At 38.1% G+C, this 23,295-nt stretch overlaps 1 protein-coding gene across 1 annotated transcript in view; it reads right to left on the reverse strand.

Annotated features, from left to right (window-relative positions):
* HERC1 (HECT and RLD domain containing E3 ubiquitin protein ligase family member 1) overlaps positions 1-23,295 on the reverse strand; it is a 212,340-nt gene that overhangs the window by 49,053 nt on the left and 139,992 nt on the right. Inside the window, 13 exon segments of the mRNA XM_070378058.1 lie at positions 55-229; positions 848-1,048; positions 1,739-1,791; positions 2,894-3,162; positions 4,078-4,298; positions 5,300-5,424; positions 6,498-6,729; positions 6,940-7,056; positions 12,848-13,008; positions 15,153-15,351; positions 17,797-18,566; positions 20,640-21,160; positions 23,136-23,219. Of these exon segments, the coding sequence (XP_070234159.1) occupies positions 55-229; positions 848-1,048; positions 1,739-1,791; positions 2,894-3,162; positions 4,078-4,298; positions 5,300-5,424; positions 6,498-6,729; positions 6,940-7,056; positions 12,848-13,008; positions 15,153-15,351; positions 17,797-18,566; positions 20,640-21,160; positions 23,136-23,219 (3,128 nt within the window).

Consider the following 23,295-nt stretch of genomic DNA (forward strand, 5'->3'; position numbering starts at 1 on the left):
TCCAATATGTACAAGAAGCTAACTTAGCATTTTTTGACACAAAATAACACTTACCTGACTGAGAGAAGAGACAGAGCTCTCATGACCATGGTTCTGGCCAGAAGAACCTGAGCAGCAGCCGTCACTCTCCTTAAAGCAACCACCCGGTCATGAGGATTTGCTAAGGCAGCTGCCTGTTCACCCAGTGTTATTCTCCCAGAGGAACTCTTTTCTACAGAGCCATGGCAACCTGAAAAACATAAGATTTTGCTCAGTTTTCAAGAAGGTAAGGAAAAAAATAGCCAAACTACTGAAAAATTTTCCCTAGGTAGCTAGGTTCTAGGCTTCTAGGAAATAAAGCAAATCAATGTATTTTGCTCATCCATAAAACTGTTATATAGAAGATGGTTTGAGAGAAACAGATATTTCTAAGTCAATAATTTATTATAGGAAAAATATGATTCTTAAATTTTTTGGTTTTATTTTTGCTCATGTATCACTTCCACTGATATTAACATATAGAAAAAATATAGTTTTAAAAATATGCTTTGAGTACATATTCACCCAAATTAAAAAATACTACAAAATAGTTTTTGTTTCCAGGTTTCTCTTAACACAAAGTTAAAAAAAAAAACAACTTTGCATTTTATAAATTCTTTTTATCATTTGAATATTTTATAAAAACAAAAGAATCAGAAGTTAGTATTACATTATACCTTCAAAACATTAAACACCTGGCTAAAGATAGTTGATGGGATAGAAAATATTGAACTCATTATTATTAACCTCTGCCTTATTATTTACTTTTCTAAGAAGCAAATTAATACAGACTCTATAAAATCCATGCCAATCAGCATTCCAAGTTTACCTATTTGCATCAGAGTCTCTTCCATACTGTTGGTTGCTGTTACCATTGCTACTGATGCTCCTAATGGATCACTGTCAGGGAACTGAACTGGTTCTGGTACAATGCGGCGGTCGTTTAAACCAAGAGGGCCAGCAAGTAATTCAAACTCTTCTTCACCTGTTAGCTTTTCATCTTCATCAACATCCAACATGTCCCAGTCTTCTGGAATTTATAAAGAAAGAAATGGATGGTATGTAAATATAAACACGACACAACCCTGCTGGCAATGGTTATTGTGAGATAGGTCTAAGATGCAGATGGACTGAAAGCCTAGTCAGTGCCTACAAAATAAAATATAGCACCATCTCCTGGTGATCCAACTAAACTGCACTCTGGAGGAACAGTGGGACTAAGGGAAAGGGAGTGAGAGCAAATCCATTTAAACCAATAGCCCATGCTACAGTTGGTAATGGAGGTTTCAACTAATAAAAAATATTGTTATGGGGCCAACAAAGAGTAACTGACCCTGTCCACAATCATTAGGAAATGAGTTATTCCAAATCAATGAATGCTCCAGATAAACTGATGCTCACTTCTTTAGTTTTTACTTTCCACAATTAGGATGAAAATTTAAAATGTATTAATACTTCATACTTAACCTACTTTGAAAAAATATACATGCCACACAGAAATTAACATCCTGTGGGAAAATATTAGAACCCAGGTCTTTTTCCCTTGACTTTTAAAACTAGGGCTATTGCTATCATACTATCTTGAACTTTTGGGGGGAATTTAAGTTAACATGTACGTAAATACAGAGAAACATACGAAGGTTAAGTTTTAGTAACAGATGTTAAGTAGAAGGTATATACAAAAATACATGTGAAATAAAGAGGTTCTCAAAACAACTACCTTCATACACACTGTCCTGCTTGCCAATAAGATCTGGAGCTTGTCCTTTGTACCTGCACCAAACACAAAGAACATTGTGTTTTCATATAAAACAATTATTACTCCAAAGCGCACATTATGTCATTAGGACATTTTAAAGGTCATTAATAAAGCAACACAAAATAAAAAAGTAAGTTTCATGTTATGGAAAGTGAAAGTGTTAGTTGCTCAGTCATGTCCGACTCTTTACAACCTCATAGACTGTAGCCCACCAGGCTCCTCTGTCCATGGGATTCTCCAGGCAAGAATACTGGAGTGGGTTGCCATTTCCTCCTCTAGGGGATCTTCCCAACTGAGGGATCGAAACTGGGTCTCCTGTGTCTCCTGCATTGGCAGGTGGGTTCTTTACCACTAGGCGCCACCTGGGAAGTCCCTTCATGTTACGGGCTAATGTAATAAAAACCACTGGTATGTAGGTGTTTACAAAATCAGTGACTATTTTATCAAATAACTGTGGAGGTTTCTGAGTGACCAACATAAATCTTTTTTTCCCCCCAATTTATTTATTAATGAGCAAAAACCTTATTCATTAGCTATTAATTGCTATTTAGGAATATAAAGAAGTAATATTTTCATGGAAGCTCATTTAATCTAAATAGTCTATTTTTTTAATCAAGAAAAAAGATCTTAATCAAGATGTCAAAAATATGGTGAAAAAAAAACAAAGGAAAAAGAGGAACATAAGCCTCCTGAAGGTTAAAGCAAAGGTCCCACTCATAATTTGTTAACAAATTTAAGATTAATATAGTCAAACTCCAGTGAAGGACCTGAGACCATACCACTGTTCCCAGACTATAGACTGCCACCTCTGGCAGGAACTTGAATTCTTCCACTTCCCTCATCCCTGTATCTAAATTCAGCAATCACAGGACTTTATAAAGGAAAAAAGTAAAGTGAAATTGAAGTCGCTCAGTCGTGTCCGACTCTGTGCAACCCCGTGGACTGTAACCCACCAGGCTCCTCCATCCATGGGATTCTCCAGACAACGGTACTGGAGTGGTTTGCCATTTCAGGTAATTCTTCACATGAAGAAAACTACAATCCCCATGTCTTAACGAGAGATACTTTTATATACTTCAGTCAGAGCATCTGGATATCTACACAACTTCAAGGTACCTTTCAGAACTTGTTGCCTTGGATTTGGTCTTCAGGGCTAAGTACTTTTCCCTGCAGCTGCCACATAGCAGGTAGTATGGATTTCCACTCCCACATTCACCACCGAACCAGCCATCCACATAGGAGCCGTTGCTGCGATAGCCCTGGCGGTTTGCGCTCCGCCCGCAGCCTGGGTGATTTCTCTTCATGTGCTGATTGAAGTTGACGACACTGCATTCACACAGCTCACACACCACCACTTCTTCCCTGTCTTCAGACTCACAAACATGCTGCACAAAATGATTTCATATCACATGATTAGTCAAATTAACATATAATTAAGAGGTAAGTAGATCATTTATACTAAACTACTTGTTTACATATGCTGGAATATTTGCAAGATGTTCATCAAAGCTATAACAAATCAAAATTCAGATCACATGGTCTGAAGGTGTTCTTTGCCCCTTCCTCACACTAAGTGACAATAAAAGTAACTGACCATACTACTGAGAAAAAAATTATTAATACAAACAATCTGCCTCATCTCAATGATTTAAAATCCCTCCAATGAAAACTTTGATCATAACATGCGTATCTATTTTCTGAATCTCTAAGAAGTCATTTAGATTAATTTATCTTATTAACTTAATATATGATTTTCCCTATAAAACTTATACTTGTGAACTTCTCAGTTTCCCTGCTACAAAAAGTATAATGCTAAACAGTGTAAACATACAAACCCACCATGTACCCTGCCCTTTGATGGACGTATTTACAAGATCTAGGTGGCACTGGCTCCTAGAATGAGGCATTGCAGTGATTAAATAGAACCTATGAAGGAGAAGAGCATGCATTCAACAGCAAGATAAGCACAGCAGCCATGTTAAATACCCAGCAGAGTTGATTGGGACCTGATGCTTATTTGTAATCTCTTTGATATTAGAATCAAATGATCACAATATGGCTCTATTCATCTAGTCTGGGGAGAGAAGCAATAAAATCGCACAGAGAAAGCAACAAGAGAGACTTTTTCTTATTAGTTTGTAGGTATCAAAGTAACCTCAAGTGTTAGAGCCCCAAACTTTAGGATGAGATGTCAGACTTTTCAGAGTGTTACAACTCTAGGCAAGGCTGTTATTAGTAAGCTGTATGAACAGGAGGGCAGGAAAATAAGTCAGAGCAGCCCCCGCTGCAGTCACACACACCCAGGTAGGCCAATCCAGTACCTCTGGGATCCACATTCCCAGAATATCATTGTCACTGGTCAGGTCTTGTCCAAACATAGCTTCCATCGCTTCATCATCAAGATCAATTTCCAATTCCTCATCTAAATTAAAGTCATACAACGCCCCTGGGTCTTGTTGCAAAGATATTCCTTCTCTCCGACTTTGATTCCTGTGGGCCTGCACAGAGCGGTATAACCCCGCTCAGAACAAAACAAGAAAGGCATTTTATTTGCATGTATAAAATAATTCTGAATATTTTGCCAGTTCTTAACTGCCGTACAACGCAGGTAAGAGCCTATCTCAGCTGACTTACTGGACTCCAGATCATAAACATAAAACTTTACCTATCATATGTGCTTCTTCTTCTGTGAAATGGGGATAATAGCATTCATACCTTGCACAGTTGCTGATAGGTTTAAATAAGATAGTCCGTGTAAAATATTTTATAAAGTTTGTTATACAGAAGAACACTCAGTAAATGTGGGCTGTCATTATCCTTTCAGTTTTTTAAAATCAGTCCCTTTCACTATATATTAAATATACATCCTATATGTTCTAGGACAGTCTCAATGACTGTTCCTATAAACTACTGAATCATTATTTATGTTTTAAGAATTCAAGGATTAAACTCTGCTTTGACAAAAAACATATTCTAGATTTCAGTTTGGAAAATATATTCCCTATAACTTACATTTCATATGCCAATAACATAATCCTCAAAATATTTACTAATGTAACGAAAAAATACTTCTTTGCTTATCCAGGGCCTTACCTAGTAGTGAAGCCCTGAAGTCCACAAAGTACATCAGAAAAACCAGTGCCTACTTGGCACAGATCTCTTTCTAGTTCCTTCTCACCTGTGATATCTTAAACATGTATCTTCACTTCTTAAATTATGTTTCTTGAGGGTAGAGAGAACATTTATGAAATTTCTCAATATCTGCAAGTGACTACTATAGCCTTCTGCATCCAGAGGGAACTTAAAAACAAATTTATGAATGTATGCTGTGATTTAAATTAAATAAAATTATATAAATGCATAGAAAGTAATATGCAAATAGTTGCTCTTTGAATGTGGAGGTACTGAATATTTAATATTATTAATCTACATCTTCTTTAATGTTGCTTATACATTGACTTTAAAATATAAACAAACTATATAATACTTTCATAAAGAGAAGGATATGAAACATATACTTACCTGCTCTTGCTAGCAATGTTCGAGCAGCTAAATCAAACTTGTGCCTTCTTGTTACTGCTGAGCGACCCCTAGCCGGCGGTCCACTTCCAGAAGCTGCATTCTCTGCATGATCCAGATTATCAGCACTAAAAGTGCAAATTTGAAAGCAATGCACATTTTAAAAAATCATCATGAACAGAAAACACAGGTACTAACTTGCTTGCAGTACATTTTCCTCCAAGTATTATCAAGAACAGTATGTTTATGATAAAATTTTGAAATATATCTTTTGTGCTTGGCAAAGTTCCTAAGTTATTAATGTCATATTGCTCTGAGCAGTAATGTTATCTGATTTTGAAATACACCAACCATGAAATTATGCTTAATACAAGTTTAAATTCAAATGAGGTCAATAGCCTTAACTAAATCTTAAATGATTATATACTGAAAATCTGAAATGACTGGGAATCCTTGCCTTGGAACAACAGATATTTCAAAATAAGTTACGGAAATATTCACTGAGCTTGTCAGAAAAAGCCTGAAGATTAATATAAGATACAAGCCCCAATATGACTTCATGAACTAAAATGAAATGAAGATTTAAAGTCACAAGAAGTGCTGAATGAGGAGCATTTTAGAAAGAATTACAGAATACTTTATTACATTTTTTTTAATTGCATGATAATTGCTTTACAATGTTATGTTGGTTTCTACATTTCTTTTTAGGCTAGGCATTATTACAGAAGTTGTTTTGCAACTTTAAAAAAGGGTGCATTGCATTGGATATTAAAAACTAAAGGTGAGATGAAAATATAAACCTATATTAAGAGACACAAAGATTTCTACTGAATCCATTTCTATTGAATGCATTAAATCAATTATATAAAAATGAACATTCTAGTTATTTAACATAATAACATTATTTTACCAACATGTTTATTTTATTTCAGAATAAACATTTTAGTTTTTAGTTGTTCTTTTCAGCAACTTTATATTAAAATTATTTCCTTATTTTCATAAAAATATCATTCAAGTCAAAACCTGTCATGTCATTTTCACCCTTCACAGAAACATAAACTTGTAACTGAAATGTCCATCTTTTCATATATCTCTACTTAACAACCTTATACATTGGAAGCACCTATGAAGGGACATAAGTGGGGCTCTTGAGGCACCATTTATACCACATGGAACAGGAATATGGAAATTGGAATTTCACCTTTCACTAAAGCCTTCCTCCATTTCAGCAGCATCAGCTGACGGTATGTCTCCTGGTGACTGCAAATAACAGGGATCATTTGACTTCCCACCACTGCCTGCAACTGCTGCTCCATGCCTTGAGTCTGCTGTGCTGCCTGACTGGGGCTCTTCCTCATCCTCATGCCCAGGGTGCTCTATCATCCACATGGCAAGGACGGTGATGTTCTGGGCATCAGCCTCGCCTCGAGCACCTGAACGGGTGGAAAAAAGGTCTAATATTGACTTCGGGCAAAATAATTATTCCTGCTATCAGTTTAAGAGTGCTTGCTATGATGCAACTGTAATTAAATCTTGTATTAAAAATCTTATCAAGCTTTATGGCCTCTTAAAAAACATATCACCCTTAATAAAGATCATGTTTCTCATATCTGCATATATTGATACTTGAAAAGTTACAGTACCTGTGGCTTCCATGGCTTTCGCAATCTGCCGGAGAGAGAACCCCATTTCTAACAAGGGTACTGCAATCGCTGGAGGAGGAGGAGAAGTTGAAAGTCTACTGCTTGGGTCTGACAAGGCTGAAACAAAAGAAACAGAGGTAAAGTCCTAAATATCACTATATACCACGAGTAAAAAGTGTTCCTTTAGTGACCATAATTCCCAATTTTCTTAATACTGTCTAAATTTAATGAAATGTTAAAGAATTCACTAATTGAATGTGATTAAGGTTTTTCTTAAAGATAAACCAGCTATTATGAAATAAACTTGCTGAAAACAATGGTTAATATTTTCTTTTTTAAAAGTTTCCTATTTACAAAAAGTTTTTAATTTTACAGAAATTTTACAGAACAGTACAAAAAATTCTTTTACCCTGAACTACTGGAGAATAAGTAAAAGACATAATGTTCCAGCTTCCCTGAATATACTAATACATCACTCCTACAAATAACAACATTCTCCTGCATAACCACAATGCAACTATCTAGTCAGGAAATTCACAATTATCATCTAATCCAGATTCTAGTTTCAAGGAAAGTCCTAATGTTTTTTACAGCAAAGGATCCAATCCAGAATAATCTTTACATTTAATTTTTCATGTCTCTTCAGCCTCTGATATTTAGAAGATTCCAGGCCAGTTACAGGGTAGAAAGTCCCTCAATCTGGTGTCTGCTATTTCCTCATGATTAGATTCAGGTTGTGCTTTTTGCAGGAGTATCACAGAACTGAAGTTGCCTTCTTACTGCATTCTATTAGATGGTCCATGATTTTATTTTGTCTCATTACTGATGATGGAACTTTGATTACTTGAGTTAAGCTGGTATCTGCCAGGTTTCTCCACTGTAAAATTAACTCTTTCTTTTCCTTTGTAATTAATAAGTATTTGTGGAGAAAAAACTATGAGAATATGTAAATATCTGACTCTTCATCAAAGTTTCACTCAGCATTTATTATGTTGGGGCTTCCCTGGTGGCTCAGACTGTAAAGAATCCACCTGCAATGCTAGAGACCCAGGTTTGTTCCCTGGGTCAGGAAGATCCCCTAGAGAAGGGATTGACTACCCACTCCAGTATTCTTGCCTGGAGAATCCCATGGACAGAGGAGCCTGGTGGGCTCAGTCCATGGGGTTGCAGAGTCGGACGAGACTGTGTGACTAACACTTCCACTTTCGTTTATGTTTCAGTTCAGTTCAGTCGCTCAGTTGTGTCCGGCTCTTTGCAACCCCATGAATCGCAGCACGCCAGGCCTCCCTGTCCATCACCAACTCCCAGAGTTCACTCAAACTCATGTCCATTGAGTCGGTGATGTCATCCAGCCATCTCATCCTTTGTGGTCCCCTTCTCCTCCTGCCCCCAATCCCTCCCAGCATCAGGGTCTTTTCCCATGGTCAACTCTTCGCATGAGGTGGCCAAAGTACTGGAGTTTCAGCTTTAGCATCAGTCCTTCCAAAGAACACCCAGGACTGATCTCCTTTAGGATGGACTGGTTGGATCTCCTTGCAGTCCAAGGGACTCTCAAGAGTCTTCTCCAACACCACAGTTCAAAAGCATCAGTTCTTCGGCGCTCAGCTTTCTTCACAGTCCAACTCGTTTATGTTTACTGGCTGAATTAATTATCACTATGATAGCTGACAAATGATGGTATTTTAAAGTCCATCAGTGCTTTCAGATTCATCAGTTGGTACTTCACTCTAAAGCAAAGCTCCTCCTTTTTCATATGGTTATAGATTCTTTTTGCATTCAAGAGTTATTATCTGTTAGTGTAATTATTGTTTTTTTATGTCTTCCAATCTCCCAGATTTGACCAGTGGATGCCCTTCCATTCTAATTTATATGTCCTTCAGGCCTGTGTCCATCATTCTCTGAGTATTTCACCACTTTGTGGCACAAGCCATTCTACACTCATCTCATACTCAGACCTGAAGTGCCACTTCTCTCAGAAGATCAAGGTTTCTTTTAATAGAGAATAGTATTTAGAAGATAGGATTTTGGCCCTAGGCATGTGTACTGCTATTGAAGCATCACTGCTCCAAGGCTCTCTCAGTGGACAGTTGCCAGTGGAGGCCCTCTTCAACTTACATGGCTCTGACACCTAGTGCCAGACTATGAGGACACTTCCTCAACCCACCTGGACTCAAAAAGCTCTATGCCAGGCCACTCCACACACAGAAGTTTTTTTCACCCAAACCTGGCTCTGACAACCCACTCTGGGCTACCATGCCACACACCTCCCTTACCCTGCTGGCATGAATGCCTACCTAGATTGGCCTCACTTAATGGCTTTCGAATTGGATTAGTAAGGAAGAAGGGAAGGAGGGAAGACTATCATTCTTATTTTTGCTTAGAAAAAAAGTCATTACTGCTACAGTGGTGATAGCCCTGATGTATCTGTTGAAGTTCACCTTGCCATGAAAGAGTAACAAAGGCTAGATTTACCCTCACCTTAAGCAACTAAAAAAAAAGACAAAAATTACCAAACAGTCTGCAGATGGATGATAGGCAGTGTGGGATGGTAATCCTCAAAGAAGGGAATCAAATGAGGCAAGGTGTAAAACTGTCTTAGCTTATGGCCTGGAAAAAATTTCCAAACCTGCAGGTCAGGGAAGGTAAATTCAAGCTACACTTAGGGGTCTCTCTGAATGGTGGAGACAAAGTACAGATTCAAAGGTGGCTAGAACTAACAGGGTAGGATACCAGACACCAGGGTAGGATACTCTTTTCATCTGTATGGAAAGAAGAGAGACCTATACAGAGAACTCCAGAAATGTGCAGAGGGTCCTCGTCACCTCAAGCCTTCAGCTGATGCTAATACAACTATCCAAAGCCAGGGAAAGAATCACCCAGAAGCAGCAGGCAGAACAATCCTTAGAGCTCATATAAGGTTGGGAAGCATCTGTGTTACAACAAGCCAGAATGAAAAAAAACTTTGTAATAAGGCATAAAGCACTGGATAGAATACTAAACAAACTGAAGGTTGTCCTGGTCCCACCTAACAAAGCTTAAAAGGAAGTCTTGAAAGAATCCAATTGTTTTCAAGTTACTTAACTGTATTCTAGAACAAAGTTAAAGTACAATTACAAAAGTACAGAATATCCAGCACTCAACTAGGTAAAATTCACAATGTCTGGTATCCAATAAAAAGTTACCAAACATGCAAAGAATCAAGAAAGCACAATTCAAAATGAAGAGATAAATTAGTTACTAGAAACACACCTATAAATGAGAGAATTGATAAATTAAGTACAAGATATTAAAACAGATACCATAAATACAGTTGACGCTCATTTGTAGATTCCGTATCTGCCGATAATTTACTCACTAAAATTGATTTATAACTCCAAAATCAATACTCATGGCACTTTCAGAGTCATTCACATGCACAGGATGACCAAAAGATTCAGTCTCCTGATGCATTTATTTCCAGCTAAGGTCAAACAAGGTGATGCTGTGTATTCTTGTTTCAGTTTTCAGACTATAACAAGTATCCTTTTCATGTCATTTAGTGTACTTTTTTTTTGCATGTTTTGTGCTTTTTGTTGGTGATTTCATTGTTTAAAATAGCCTCCAAGTGTAGCACTGAAATGCTGTCTGGTGTTCCTAAGTGCAAGAAGGCTCCAATGTGCCTTACGGAGAAAATATATGTTAAGCTTCACAAAGGCATGAGTTAATAGTGCTCCTAGCCATGAGTTCAATGCTAATGAATCAATAATACATTATATTAAATATAGTGTCTTTAAATTGAAACACACATAAAATAAGATTGTATTTTGATCAGTTGACAGAGTGTGATCAGAAGCTCGCAGAAAACTAGCCCTGTATTTTCACCAGGAATAGTGGTTCCGTTTTTGCTAATTCTGTGTTCACAGAACATAACTGTTCTAATAATGAGAACTGTTATTGCATGTATTCCATAAGGCAGAGGAAAGACTGAGTATGTTAAACAGACATGGAAAATTAAAAAAAAATACACAAAAACTTCTAGAAAACTACAATATGAAGGGAAAAACACACGGAATTTCCCAAGACCTCTGGGTGCTTCCCTGGTGGCTCATATGGTAAAGAATCTGCCTGCAATGCAGGTGACCCTGGGTTCAATCCCTGGGTCAGAAAAATACCCTGGAGAAGGGAATGGCTACCCACTCCAGGATTCTTGCCTGGAGAATTCTTGCCATGGGCTACAGTCCACAGGGCTGCAAAGAGTCGACATGACTGAGCAACTAACACTCACAATTTCTCTATAAAAAAGGCATAATTCAATCTACAGCTTTAAAACAGAGAAGACAGCTCAGTTTGATGAGGAAGATTCCCTTTAATTAAAAGCACTGTTTTACCAGAAAGAGACTCAAAGACTTAGAAAATGACCTTACAGTTGCCAAGAGGAAGGGACAAGTTAGAAAGTTTGGGATGTCACGTACACACTGCTATATTTAAAATGGATAACTAACTTGGAGGACAAGATGGCAGAGGAGCAGGTGGACGTGGAGTACATCCCTCTCCACAGATACATCAGGAATATACCTTCAGACATAGAAGAGCATGCAGAACACCAGCTGAAAAGAATATATAGAACCACGCAAAACTCAGTAGGTTGAAGGAACTAGGGGGGAAAACAGGAGTGTTAGTAGGACTGGACCTGCCCTCAGTGGGCTGGGAGACTGAAGCAGGGGTCCCATCCCCACATCGGGGCAACTGTCTGAGTCAGAGAAGAAACATCTAAGGCTGAGAGTGAAACAGCTCATCTGTGGCAGCCTAAATGGAATGAGAATCAGACAGTCCTTGCAGCAGCCATACATAACCAGGACAGAGATGCAGGTACCCTGGAAGGCATGGAGGGTGGGAGCTGGAGTTTAGGGATTGTGGAGGAATGCCAGGGTGAGGGCTGCTATTGACTGTGGAGAGACAGATCAAGGGGAGGTGAGGGAGGAGATTGTGGTAGGAATTGCCTGTGGAGCAAAGCTGGGCAGCCATGGAAGCAAGGCGATACTGCTGAGTCACGTGTAGGGGATGGAGCCATCACCATAGCCTCTTTCCCCCTTCACGCCAGCATGGGCAGCTGAACAACAGAAAGCTTGGCCCATTAAACGCCTGATGCACTGAACTACAGAGTAGGACCCCACCCAGCATGCCCCTTTAAGTGCTTGACGTGCTGATCTACAGAGTAGGACCTCAGTCAGAAAGAGAAAGAGAAATATCATATTCTGATGCATATATATGGAATCTAGAAAAATGGTACTGAAGAATTTGTTCACAGGGCAGCAATGGAGAAACACACATAGAGAATAGACTTATGGACATGGGGAGAAGGGAGGACAGGATGAGAAGTATGGCAAGAGTAACATGGAAACTTACATTACCATATGTAAAACAGAGAGCCAATGGGAATTTGCTGTGTGGCTCAGGAAACTCAAACAGGGGCTCTGTATCAACCTAGAGGGGTGGGAAGGCGAGGAGATGGGGGGGAGCTTCAAAAAGGGAGGGGATATATATATACCTATGGGTGCTTCATGTTAACGTTTGCAGAAAACAACAAAATTCTGTAAAGCAATTATCCTTCAATAAAAAAATCAATTAAAAAAAAAAGGATAACCAACAAGGATCTACTGTATAGTACATGGAACTCTGCTCAATGCTATGTGGCAGCCTGGATGGGAAAGGGGTTCGGGGGAGAATGGATACATGTATATGTATGGCTGAGTCTCTTCATTGTTCACCTGAAACTACCACAACATTGTTAATCAGCTATACCCCAATACAAAACAAAAAGTTAAAAACCACTGTTTTAGTGACGACAAAACACAATGCCCACATAATCAAGTCCCACCCACATGGAATGCCAAGGTCTGGGTGTCAAAGTGCATGACAGCACACACACCTGTGCGGTTGGTTGGCCTTGCTGACTGGGAATCAGGAGAAGTTAAGCTTTGCCTTCTTCCTACTTCATCAGAAGGAGAGGTTGGTAACGATGATATTGGAGGAGTCTGTGCACGACGTGTGGGAAGCACAGTGGTAGTTGGGTAACTAGAGAACATTTGCCTTTAAGGAAACAATAATGGTTAGCATAGAAATCCAATTAGAAAATAATATATACATAACAATCTCCTTATAGAAATATGCAACCTGGAAAAACTACACAAGTTGGCTACAGTTTAACTGGGGAGAGGGAAGATAGACTCTGCAGTTTTAAAAATCATTATCTCAAAGGATGCTTTTACTATAAAAGTAGTAATACCTTTTCATTTGTTCAAGCAAAATGAAAGTGATATGACAAGTAGGGAGAATACAGAAATCAGCAAAATAGATTTAAAAAAAATCTCTGCCTTCGTGGAGCTTTCCTTTAATTACAATACCAAGATGACAGGGGTATTTTGGTAGGCATATTATAGTTAGACAATAAAGAAGACTTTTAAAGATAGATAACTTACAGTTACTTCAGATATATACATTTACTAGTAGCCATGAAAGTAGTCACATGGATTCAAAGTAATAGTCTATAGGTAAGTTATGGAAACAAAAGGTAAGTGCCTAGTCACACAACACAAATGAAAAACAGTATATGAATGTCAGCAGTGTAGAGAGGTAAAAGTACAGGAGAAGTAACCCCTCTCAGACTAAGAAGGCAGACACTAGCTAAAGAATAAAGTCCAGGAAGATCCTCACTGACTGACTGCTCTTTAGATTTGCCGAACAGAACTAATGACAACTTTTTAAGCACCAAAAAAGCACTGTCAACCCAGTCAAGTAACTGTGATATGATGAGGGCAGTTGTTCTCTGATTTTTCTCATGTTAAATGATGGTGAGCCAGGCGAGACAACTGCAACTCTACTAACACAGTCCCAGCCAATATGAGGTAAATGCAGACTAAAATGAAAGAAGGAGCCACAGGCCTGGTGGGGGCAAGGGAGCATTATTTTACCATGGAATTCCATGCCTATGGAGTTTCAGGGCAACAAAGAGTTACAGTGCTACTGATCCTCTGTTGATGCCTTGAATTCTGTAACTGCCAGAAAGATTAAAACACATATTAAAGTATCCTATCACTCTTCTTTTCCTCCTTTCTCAAATAGAAGTAACTCCTGGAGCTGTGTTACTTAAGAGAGACTAAGAGATAGCCAATGTGTGGGGACTGGCCACTGGTATAGCTACTAGGATTAGCACTCCTTCTGCCTAAAACGAGAACAATAATTCTTATTCTGTGAGATGAAGCTCACTGCATCAGAATCATGGAGACTTAATTCAAACGCAAACTAGGCACCACACTGGACCTACTGAATGTGACTTGCTGGGAGATAGGGTCCCAGAGCTTTAGAAAGCCTCCCAGATGGCTCTTGAGTACAACAAAATTTTACCATCATTACAATAACAACCCCTCTCCTACTCTCTTAAGATGTCAGTCTACACACTGGAAATAATGAGCTGTCAATTAAGGGAAGGGGGGAAAGAAATAAGAAAAAGGGAAAATAATCATTCTGCTTCCCTTAATTTCACTTAAGCCCTAGTTAAAAGAGGTCACAAAACAGTCTCTCTCCAAGAATTTTCACTTAAAGGTTTTCATTTGGAAAAGAAAAAGAAAAAAAAAAAAACACAAAGGTTTTCATTTTGTCTAAACCTCTGGCAAACTGAAGCAAAAAAAGAAACAAACATTCTTTGGAATTTACAAGTCCACAAAATAGCATCATAAGACATGCTCTTTCATGTGAAGAGCAGATTTGGTTGATCTTTTCAGAAAGAATAAAAGTACACTTAAAGAATTATGCTTAAAAGGAAAATACCTGAGAAAAGAAAATTATTTTCCTGGAGTTAAGCTCTTTCTTGAGACTCTAATATTCAAAACACAGTATATACTTTTAAAGGAAAAAAATATTCAAAAGCCTAGCCAAAAAAAAAAAAAAAAACCACCACATTATAAGGAGATAAGAGTACTACAGTACCTGATTCTCAGTGGCACTGTTGCTTAGATCTGGGACCACCACTAACTGGCTGTGAGACTTCAAGCAAGTTATTAAACTTCTGAGGGGGCATTTCCAACCTCAGTAAAATGAATTTGACTATATGATCTCAGGTTCCCTCTAGCTCTAGAATGCCTTGCCCTAGTTGGGCACATTCTTCATAAGAAAACCATCATGTGTTTAGAAGCACAGGCATCAATACAGCAGACATTAACGGTCAACTTCCCTACCTGAGAAGACTAAGGGGCATCACCCCTGGGGACTCAGACGCAGGCACCGTTTCTGTGTCAGTGACTGGAGTCGTGGCAGTTGTGGTGTCCTCCAGTGAGCTGCTCATAAAGGAAGTTGTACTTGAGGCTGATGGGCTGGTGGTAACTGGGGTCTGTGCCTGTTGGGCTTGGTCACTTTCCTCAGCTTGTTGATCAATCTCTATAAACCAAGGTTATAGTTAGACAGTAGTAAGGATTTTTTTTTTTTAAGCGATGAGGAAATGGGAAACTTTTAATTTGGAAAGTTTCTAAGTATATTTCATAAGTATCAATTTCTGTGAAGGATTTACAGAAAAAAATGTTCTTCTATATATACATCCTTATATCCACTATTGTGGGGATTTCCAGGTAGCTCAGTGGTAAAGAATCCACCTGTCAATGCAGAAGATGCAAGAGACCCAGGTTTGATCCCTGGGTCAGGAAGATCCCCTGGAATAGGAAGTGACAACACACTCCAGTATTCGTGCCTGGAAAATTGCATGGACAGAGGAGCCTGATGGGCAATAGTCCATGGTGCCACAAAGACACGACTGAACATACATTCATTACTGTCTCGTTATTATAGCCTCTTTGCTGACATTACTTGGCCGAAAAAGGTCTGTCTAGTCAAAACTATGGCCAGTAGTCATGTAGGGATGTGAGAGTTGGACTATAAAGAAAGCTGAGCACCGAAGAATTGATGCTTTTGAACTGTGGTGTTGGGAGAAGACTCTTGAGAGTCCCATGGACTGCAAGGAGATCCAACCAGTTCATCCTAAAGGAAATCAGTCCTGAGCAGTCATTGCAAGCACTGATGCTGAAGCTGAAGCTCCAATACTTTGGTCACCTGATGCAAAGAACTGACTCATTGGAAAAGATCCTGATGCTGGCAAAGATTGAAGGCAGAAGAAGGGGACAACAGAGGATGAGATGGTTGGATGGCATCACTGACTCAATGGACATGAGTTTGAGCAAGCTCTGGGAGTTGGTGATGGACAGGGAGGCCTGGCATGCCGCAGTCCAAGGGGTCACAAAGACTCAGACACGACTAAGCAACTGAACTGAACTGCTTATAGCCTCTACAGACAATAATGTAACAAGCTCTTGTAATTACTCATTTCTTACTTGAGAGAAGGTACTCTTTCACTTATTCTTGCAAGATTTAACCAGAGGTTCTCTAAGGATCATTAAAACTGTTTCCTTAGCAGTTTGATTTTGATGTCTATCTTTAGTCTTCAAACAACAAAAAAGAAGATATGTAAATACAAGAATAAAAACCTAGACAGAAACTCCCAAGTTCTAAAAAAGGACAATGCCTCACAAAATAAACTACTCTTAAATGTTGTTTTTTTTTTTCCCCCCATACGTTAAAATGTCAAAGCACTTGCAATTTTTTCTTATCTCGTAAGGGAACTTACAAATAAACATAATCAAGATAGCTGCTGTTACAAATAGCTAGCTAATTCTCTTTGGTTTGTGAAGTGACCAGCTACTTTTCATAATCATGATCATAACAACTTCTGTTTATATGCACCATACACATCTCTCTGCCTATTTACTATCTATGCTAAAGAAGGAAGAAGGGGAATAAGGGAAAACGAAAAAGCAGAGGAAGTCAGAGGGAAGGAAGGGGAAAAAAAGGAAGCACCATGAAGGTAGGTGACTTTGTTTTGTTCACTGTTGTCTCCCCAAAATCCAGAAGGGTACCTAGCACACTGTAGGTACTCAATAAATATTTACTGAATGAATTTCATTTTTATTTTCAGAACTCTTATTATCCCCAAAGGTGAGGATAAAAGATAAACAAGGATTTTTATACACAATATACAGCCTATGAAAGTAGAACTTTTAGAAAGTCCTTTAAAATATCTCTGAAAGTTATCAAAATAATATATATATATTGAATCAGATCAACAAATACATGAGTACCTTTTGCGGCATGAGTTAAATTTCAGTTTTACAAAATGTAATAATTATTAAGTTTCAATACTTCCATAAGTTAAAAATAAAAAATTATAGGTATAGGCACACCTCAGAGATTTCACTGCAATAAAGCAACTTTTTGATTCCCCAGTGAAGAAAAAATTATGTTTACACTATAGTCTATTGAGTGTGCAAAAGCATTATGTCTAAAAATCAAAACCAATGTACATACCTTAACTAAAAAATACTTCATTGTTAAAAAATGCTACCCATCATCTAAGCCTTCAGCAAATCACAGTAGCAACATCAAAGATCACTGATCACAGATCACCATAAGAAATACAATAATGATGAAAAAGTCTGAAATGCTGTGAAAATTACCAAAATGTGACAGAGACACAAAGCAAGCAAATGCTGTGGAAAATGGCACTGAAAGACTTGCCTAACCCGGAGTTGCCACAAATCTTCAATGTGTAAAAAATGCAGAATCTGCAGAGTGCAATAAAAAGAAGTATGCCTGTAGACAGATGCTTATTAATATAAAGAAGCAGAAAGGAACTGTCTGCCTTGCAAAGGAAAAAACACTCTGAAAACTTTTTGGCCAAAAAAATTTATAAATCACTTACAGAATATATCACTTCTGACAATTATGAGTAACTTCAACAGCACAAAGCAAAAATTTTTTGAAAATCAGATAACTTACCTTGCTTAATTTTGCCCCCAAATTGGTCTTCCAAAAGCCCATGGACCACTAATTTATAGATCATGGCTTGAGCTCGTTCCAGATCTGCTAATCCCAGTGCTCTCTTTATGGGTGACCGCATGACCGCTCGCTTCACCATGTGGCGCATCAAAAACTGAAGGGCTGCACGCATCTCCACATCTTCATGAACAACTGGAGAGCTTGCACAGTCTGAGTTGTGGCCATTTTCAGCCAGAACTTTTGGTATCAGCAACAGTTCAGCATATTTACTACAGCCAAGAAGAGCACTGAGTGACTTCATAGCACCGAGGTAGAGATAGGACAGCTGGACTGCTCTGATTTCTGACTGGGCTATGTCATGGTTTTTGGACATGTGTTCATGATTTTTTCTTTTTCCTTCTGTTATCTGATGTTGGGATTCCACACCTGGCACTGCTGAATCTAAAGAAAATGAAGCTATTTCGTTTTCTGATTTGGAGCTTGTGGTACCCTTAACATCATCAGATGTTAAGCCCGTTCGTGTGTCCAAAGCAGATTCACTCTCAATTTTCTGTTCAACATCCCCTTTCTCCTCAGATTCATGTCGGTGTTTCTTTTCATGTCGCTTCGTGCTCTGTTTGCCCATGTCTTCATGAATGCCAGTCAGATATGTGAGGTCCAGCAACACAGAAGCTGTCAGGCCTCGAAATCGTGCCACGTCAAAAGGAAGTGGTTCACAGGGTTCCAGATTATACAATGGAGTATCACTAGGCGACCAAAAAGTTGGGAAGCTTTAATAAAGATCAGAATGACACAGGAAGAAGCAAGTGAGGGATAGACGAGAGGAAGGTATAGAAAATAATGTAGACAAAATAAGATGTATCAAAACAGAGAATAAACTACACAAACTAGAGAACTCATTACAAACAGAAAAATGAATCCATTATGAGAAAAATGGGGAGATGTGATGTTAAACGCAAAAGCAATGAGATGTTCCTGTGCCTTCAAATATGAATATTCATTATTATATGACCTAAGCCAGGGACTAGCAAAATTTCTATAAAGAGCCAAATAGTAAATATCTTAGGACTTGAAGGCCACATAGTCTCTGCTGCAACTTTTCAACCCTGACATCATTGTGTGAAAGCAGTCACTGATATACCTGAATGAACGCTTGTGGCTATTTAAATTTAACAGGAGCTGGGCCAGGTGTGGTTTGCCAATCCCTAATGTAAGCTATTCAGAAAGTTTGTACAATAAATCTAGCTTATTATATGGGTAATGGCCATTTAAAACCTATTTCAGATTAAGACTTTGTTTCATTCAGAAAAATTACCTTGTAGTCTTCAATAATTGCTTTCAATTTAGTTTAAGCAAAAAGATGACTACATATTTCCTAATACCCAGCAAGAATTCCCAAAAGTTTCAACATGCTATAACCATTAATAAAGAACTGGAATAGAAAGCTTTAGCAAGTATACAAAGTTTGGTGGCATACATTTGTTCTAATAATCTAAATTTTGGTTCCAGCTTAATCTACTCTTATTTTCTCTTTGGGTCATTTTTCTTATTAATATGTGTTTTAATTTAATCATTTTGCTTTATTGTTTGCATCTTAGTAAGGCAATGGCACCCCACTCCAGTACTCTTGCCTGGCAAATCCCATGGACGGAGGAGCCTGGTAGGCTGCAGTCCATGGGATCGCTAAGAGTCAGACACGACTGAGCGACTTCACTTTCACTTTTCACTTTCATGCATTGGAGAAGGAAATGGCAACCCATTCCAGTGTTCTTGCCTGGAGAACCCCAGGGACGGGGGAGCCTGGTGGGCTGCTGTCTATGGGGTCACACAGACTTGGACATGACTGAAGTGACTTAGCAGCAGCAAGGCATCATAAATCCTTTCCAAAACAAGACAAAGAACTAAAGAAAAGGTAGATACTTTCACAAGTAAAATTTTCATTGTTTTCTTAGCCTGGAGTCCATTAATTCCTGAAACTGTGTGTAAACTCACATGTGTTATTTTTCAGCTGAGAGGGTCCATAGCTATCATTACAGTATATAATACTACCACCTCCAAAAAATACTGAAGAACCATTGTTTTTGATATTGTCCCATGTCATATTAATAAAGGAATCACTTTAAGCAGTACAATGAACAGTTACATAATATCGTCAATAAATCCATGTTTTCAAATGATACAATTATGTAGTCATTAGTTAAGTAAGTCCCCTTATTGACTCAAATACTTAACATACTTCCTTTTAAACATATGAAGTTTCTATTTCACACAAATTCTACCTGATTCCAAACACATCTAAATGCTTTTAAGCACACAATTCGTGCCAAATAAACATAATTTTCATACCTATCAAAAATGTTACACACTGAAGGTATAGAAATATATGCTTAAAAAAAAAGAATATTTAAAAACAACAGATAATACAAAACCTAATTTTAGTCACAAATGTTACCATCCTATTTCCTATATAAAATGGAACTAAGAGATCTGCTGTCTGGCTTTTTTTCTGTCCCAATGTGTAATGGAAATGATTAAAAAGCAGGAAGTTAAATGAAAAACAGACAGAAGGATCCTACTTAGTCTAAACTACTGAGGTTACCTTTTTTTTCACAAAACAAAGTAAAAACTATATATTTTACAAACTACTAGTATTCCAAGGAACACAAGTTTGGAATACCCCTTTAGGAAATCAATAGTACTCATACCCAGATGTACGAAAAATGTTATTTTAAAAAGTTAATTGGCAGCTCACCTAAAATACATAATTACTCACTGTCCATAGGCAATAGCACATTTCACCAATAAATATTCATTTGCTAACAGTGTAACTCAACAAATCATACCTGATGGTAATTTCTGCTTCATCCCATTGGACTTTGGCAGACGTGCTGCCCTCTTTGACCACTCCCAGCAGCGTGGCATGGCGCCCAGTTTGCTTGTGAACACACCGACCTCCAACTCTAAGACCAGCATCAACTCCTCCTATCACTGCCAGCACAGGCCACACCTCTAGGCAAAGGGTCCTCAGCTGCGGTTCTGACAGGTCAGCAAGGCCATGCCTACTGTGTTTACCTTTCTCTTCCTCTTTGTTTTCCTTTTCTTCTCTCATTTCATTTTCCTCTCGGCTTTGAACCGAGCGGCTTTTCTTTAGCTTCTGACCTGATTCTTTAATACATATCTTAATTTTGTGTAGCCTTTCCATCATTTTTTTGTTAATGCAGTAAGTCCAACGGTCTGTTCGATGAAGGATACGAATAAGCTGAATAGTGGCCTCTGCCAGCACTGCAGCTACTGGACTACAAATAGGATCTCCTGGAAGGAGGTCTCGTGGTGTGCCACGCATCTGCATATCACAAATTTTCACCTATAAAAGAAAAGAGGGTGGCAAATGTGTGATTATTAATAGTTATCCTAAACTATTAATTCTATAAATCACAAAACTATAAATCTAGCACATGTAATCCAATGTGGAACTAGTATTTGGTTTCCTGATATATGTGTATTGTACTGTTGGCCCTCAATAAGAAATGAGCAAGTATTACAGCTCTACTAAAGTCAGTAGCAGTATGGTCCTGAGAAATAAGTTACCCTGTCATTTAAACCTTCTGCAGCCTGTGAGTAGGAGTGCTGTTGTGGTCACTCAAAAGATAGGTACAGACCAAGGTGTATGTGATTCAATCTGCTGTGCTGTGCTTATTCGCTCAGGCGTGTCCAACTCTTTGTGACCCCATGGACTGTAGCTCCTCTGTCCGTGGGGATTCTTCAGGCAAGAATACTGGAATGGGTTGCCATGCCTTCCTCCAGAGGATCTTCCCAACCCAGGGATCGAACCCAGGTCTCCCACACTGCAGGCAGATTCTTTACTGTCTGAGCTATCAGGGAAGCCTTAGTCCCCACTCTAAAAGTCTTGACTTCACTCTAATCCTTAAGACTCCAGGATAATAATGAGTCCTGGGACCATCTTATATTGTTTCAGAGGCACAAAGATAAACTCACAAGATTATAAAATTGGTCACACATTTCAAATAAGACATAGAGGTTAAAAGAAGAGAAAGACCTGGGTTCAAATCTTAACTCTGTATAATCTTCAGAAATTATTTAATCTCTCTAAACCTCAGCTTTTTCATCTGGAAAAAAAACCTGACACTAATACCTCTATCTATCTCTTATTATATTAAAGATTAGACTATGCACATAAAATGCTTATCAGCACTTTGCTGTATGCCAGACACACAGTAAATATTAAAAAAAATATTAACTATTATTAGTATTGTTTCTATCAGATTCTGAAGTCAGACAACACTTCTGGGTAGAATAAACTGATTGATATAAAACCTACCTAAGGTTAAATTAATTCCTTCAAGTTTCACAGATGTTACAGAGCAATAGGCCATCATTCTAACCAGAACATACTAAGAACCTGCTCTGGGCTGCAAGAATATCACCAGGGAAAGGGATAAAAAGGAAGTACTGGGGTGCCTGTTTATTCATTTCCAATTCAGTTTTGTTGGCCAGCTGGTTCAAGAAGCAGTTCCACTATCTCATGAGTAGCTAGCTTGAAATTATACCTCCTTGAAAATTTTTTTAAATATATTTAAAAGGCCAGAATAAATTATACTTTCATGGTTAGAATTTACCAAATCTAGCATTTTCATCACAGATGCATGATATGTGAGACAGCTTGACATCTTCCTACTAAAAAATAACTAGAAATTCTGGAGACCAGACCTAGGCTATACTACATCCTCATGTAAAAGGATGGGGTAGAAAACAAATCAATCCTCCCAGCGAGACCACAAAGAAGTTTCTCTCTGTGTGGGTTTTAGATTAGGAGGAAAAAAAGTTTTAGTGAGAGGGTATCACTTTAATACTGTTCTGAGGACTTAGGGTTCAAATTTACACCATCTACAGGGTCTGAAAACCCTCAGAGGAATGAATGAAAAGCAGCTTCCCCATCATAACTGAAACCTCCATTATTCACAGAATAGTATCTGACTACACTGAGGTTATTTTTAGATTCCTCTCTCATAGGCACAACTGCTAATGAACCAGATTATCCGTAAACTATTTCCTGTAATTCCTGTAATCCCACATAAGTTTCAAAGTTGATTCACTATACTCAAATTATCAGAATATCAAAATAGTCCCTTAAAAAAGAGTAACGGTAATTTAAAAAAATAATCTAACCTTCTTCTGGAAGACTAAATTTACCTGAGAAGGTACTTCTAATGGTAGAAATAGCTTCTTGTACCTATAAACTCTGTATGATGTTAACAAATATTAATAAAAAATAACAAATATTCTTCATGCTTAATTATGAAGGTCTGAGGTTTCATTACCTTTTCCCCTGGGTTGCTACTATAGAACATTACGCATGGGTACAACTCTGCTGCATCCACATCTTCAAAAGCTAATTTGGGTTCCTATAGTGTGGCACAGGTGATGGGAAAAAAAGGAAACAAAAATATGTTTTAAAATTGATAATATCCAATACATATT

This window comes from Bos mutus, chromosome 10, assembly GCF_027580195.1.
Source record: "Bos mutus isolate GX-2022 chromosome 10, NWIPB_WYAK_1.1, whole genome shotgun sequence".
Lineage (NCBI taxonomy): Eukaryota > Metazoa > Chordata > Mammalia > Artiodactyla > Bovidae > Bos > Bos mutus.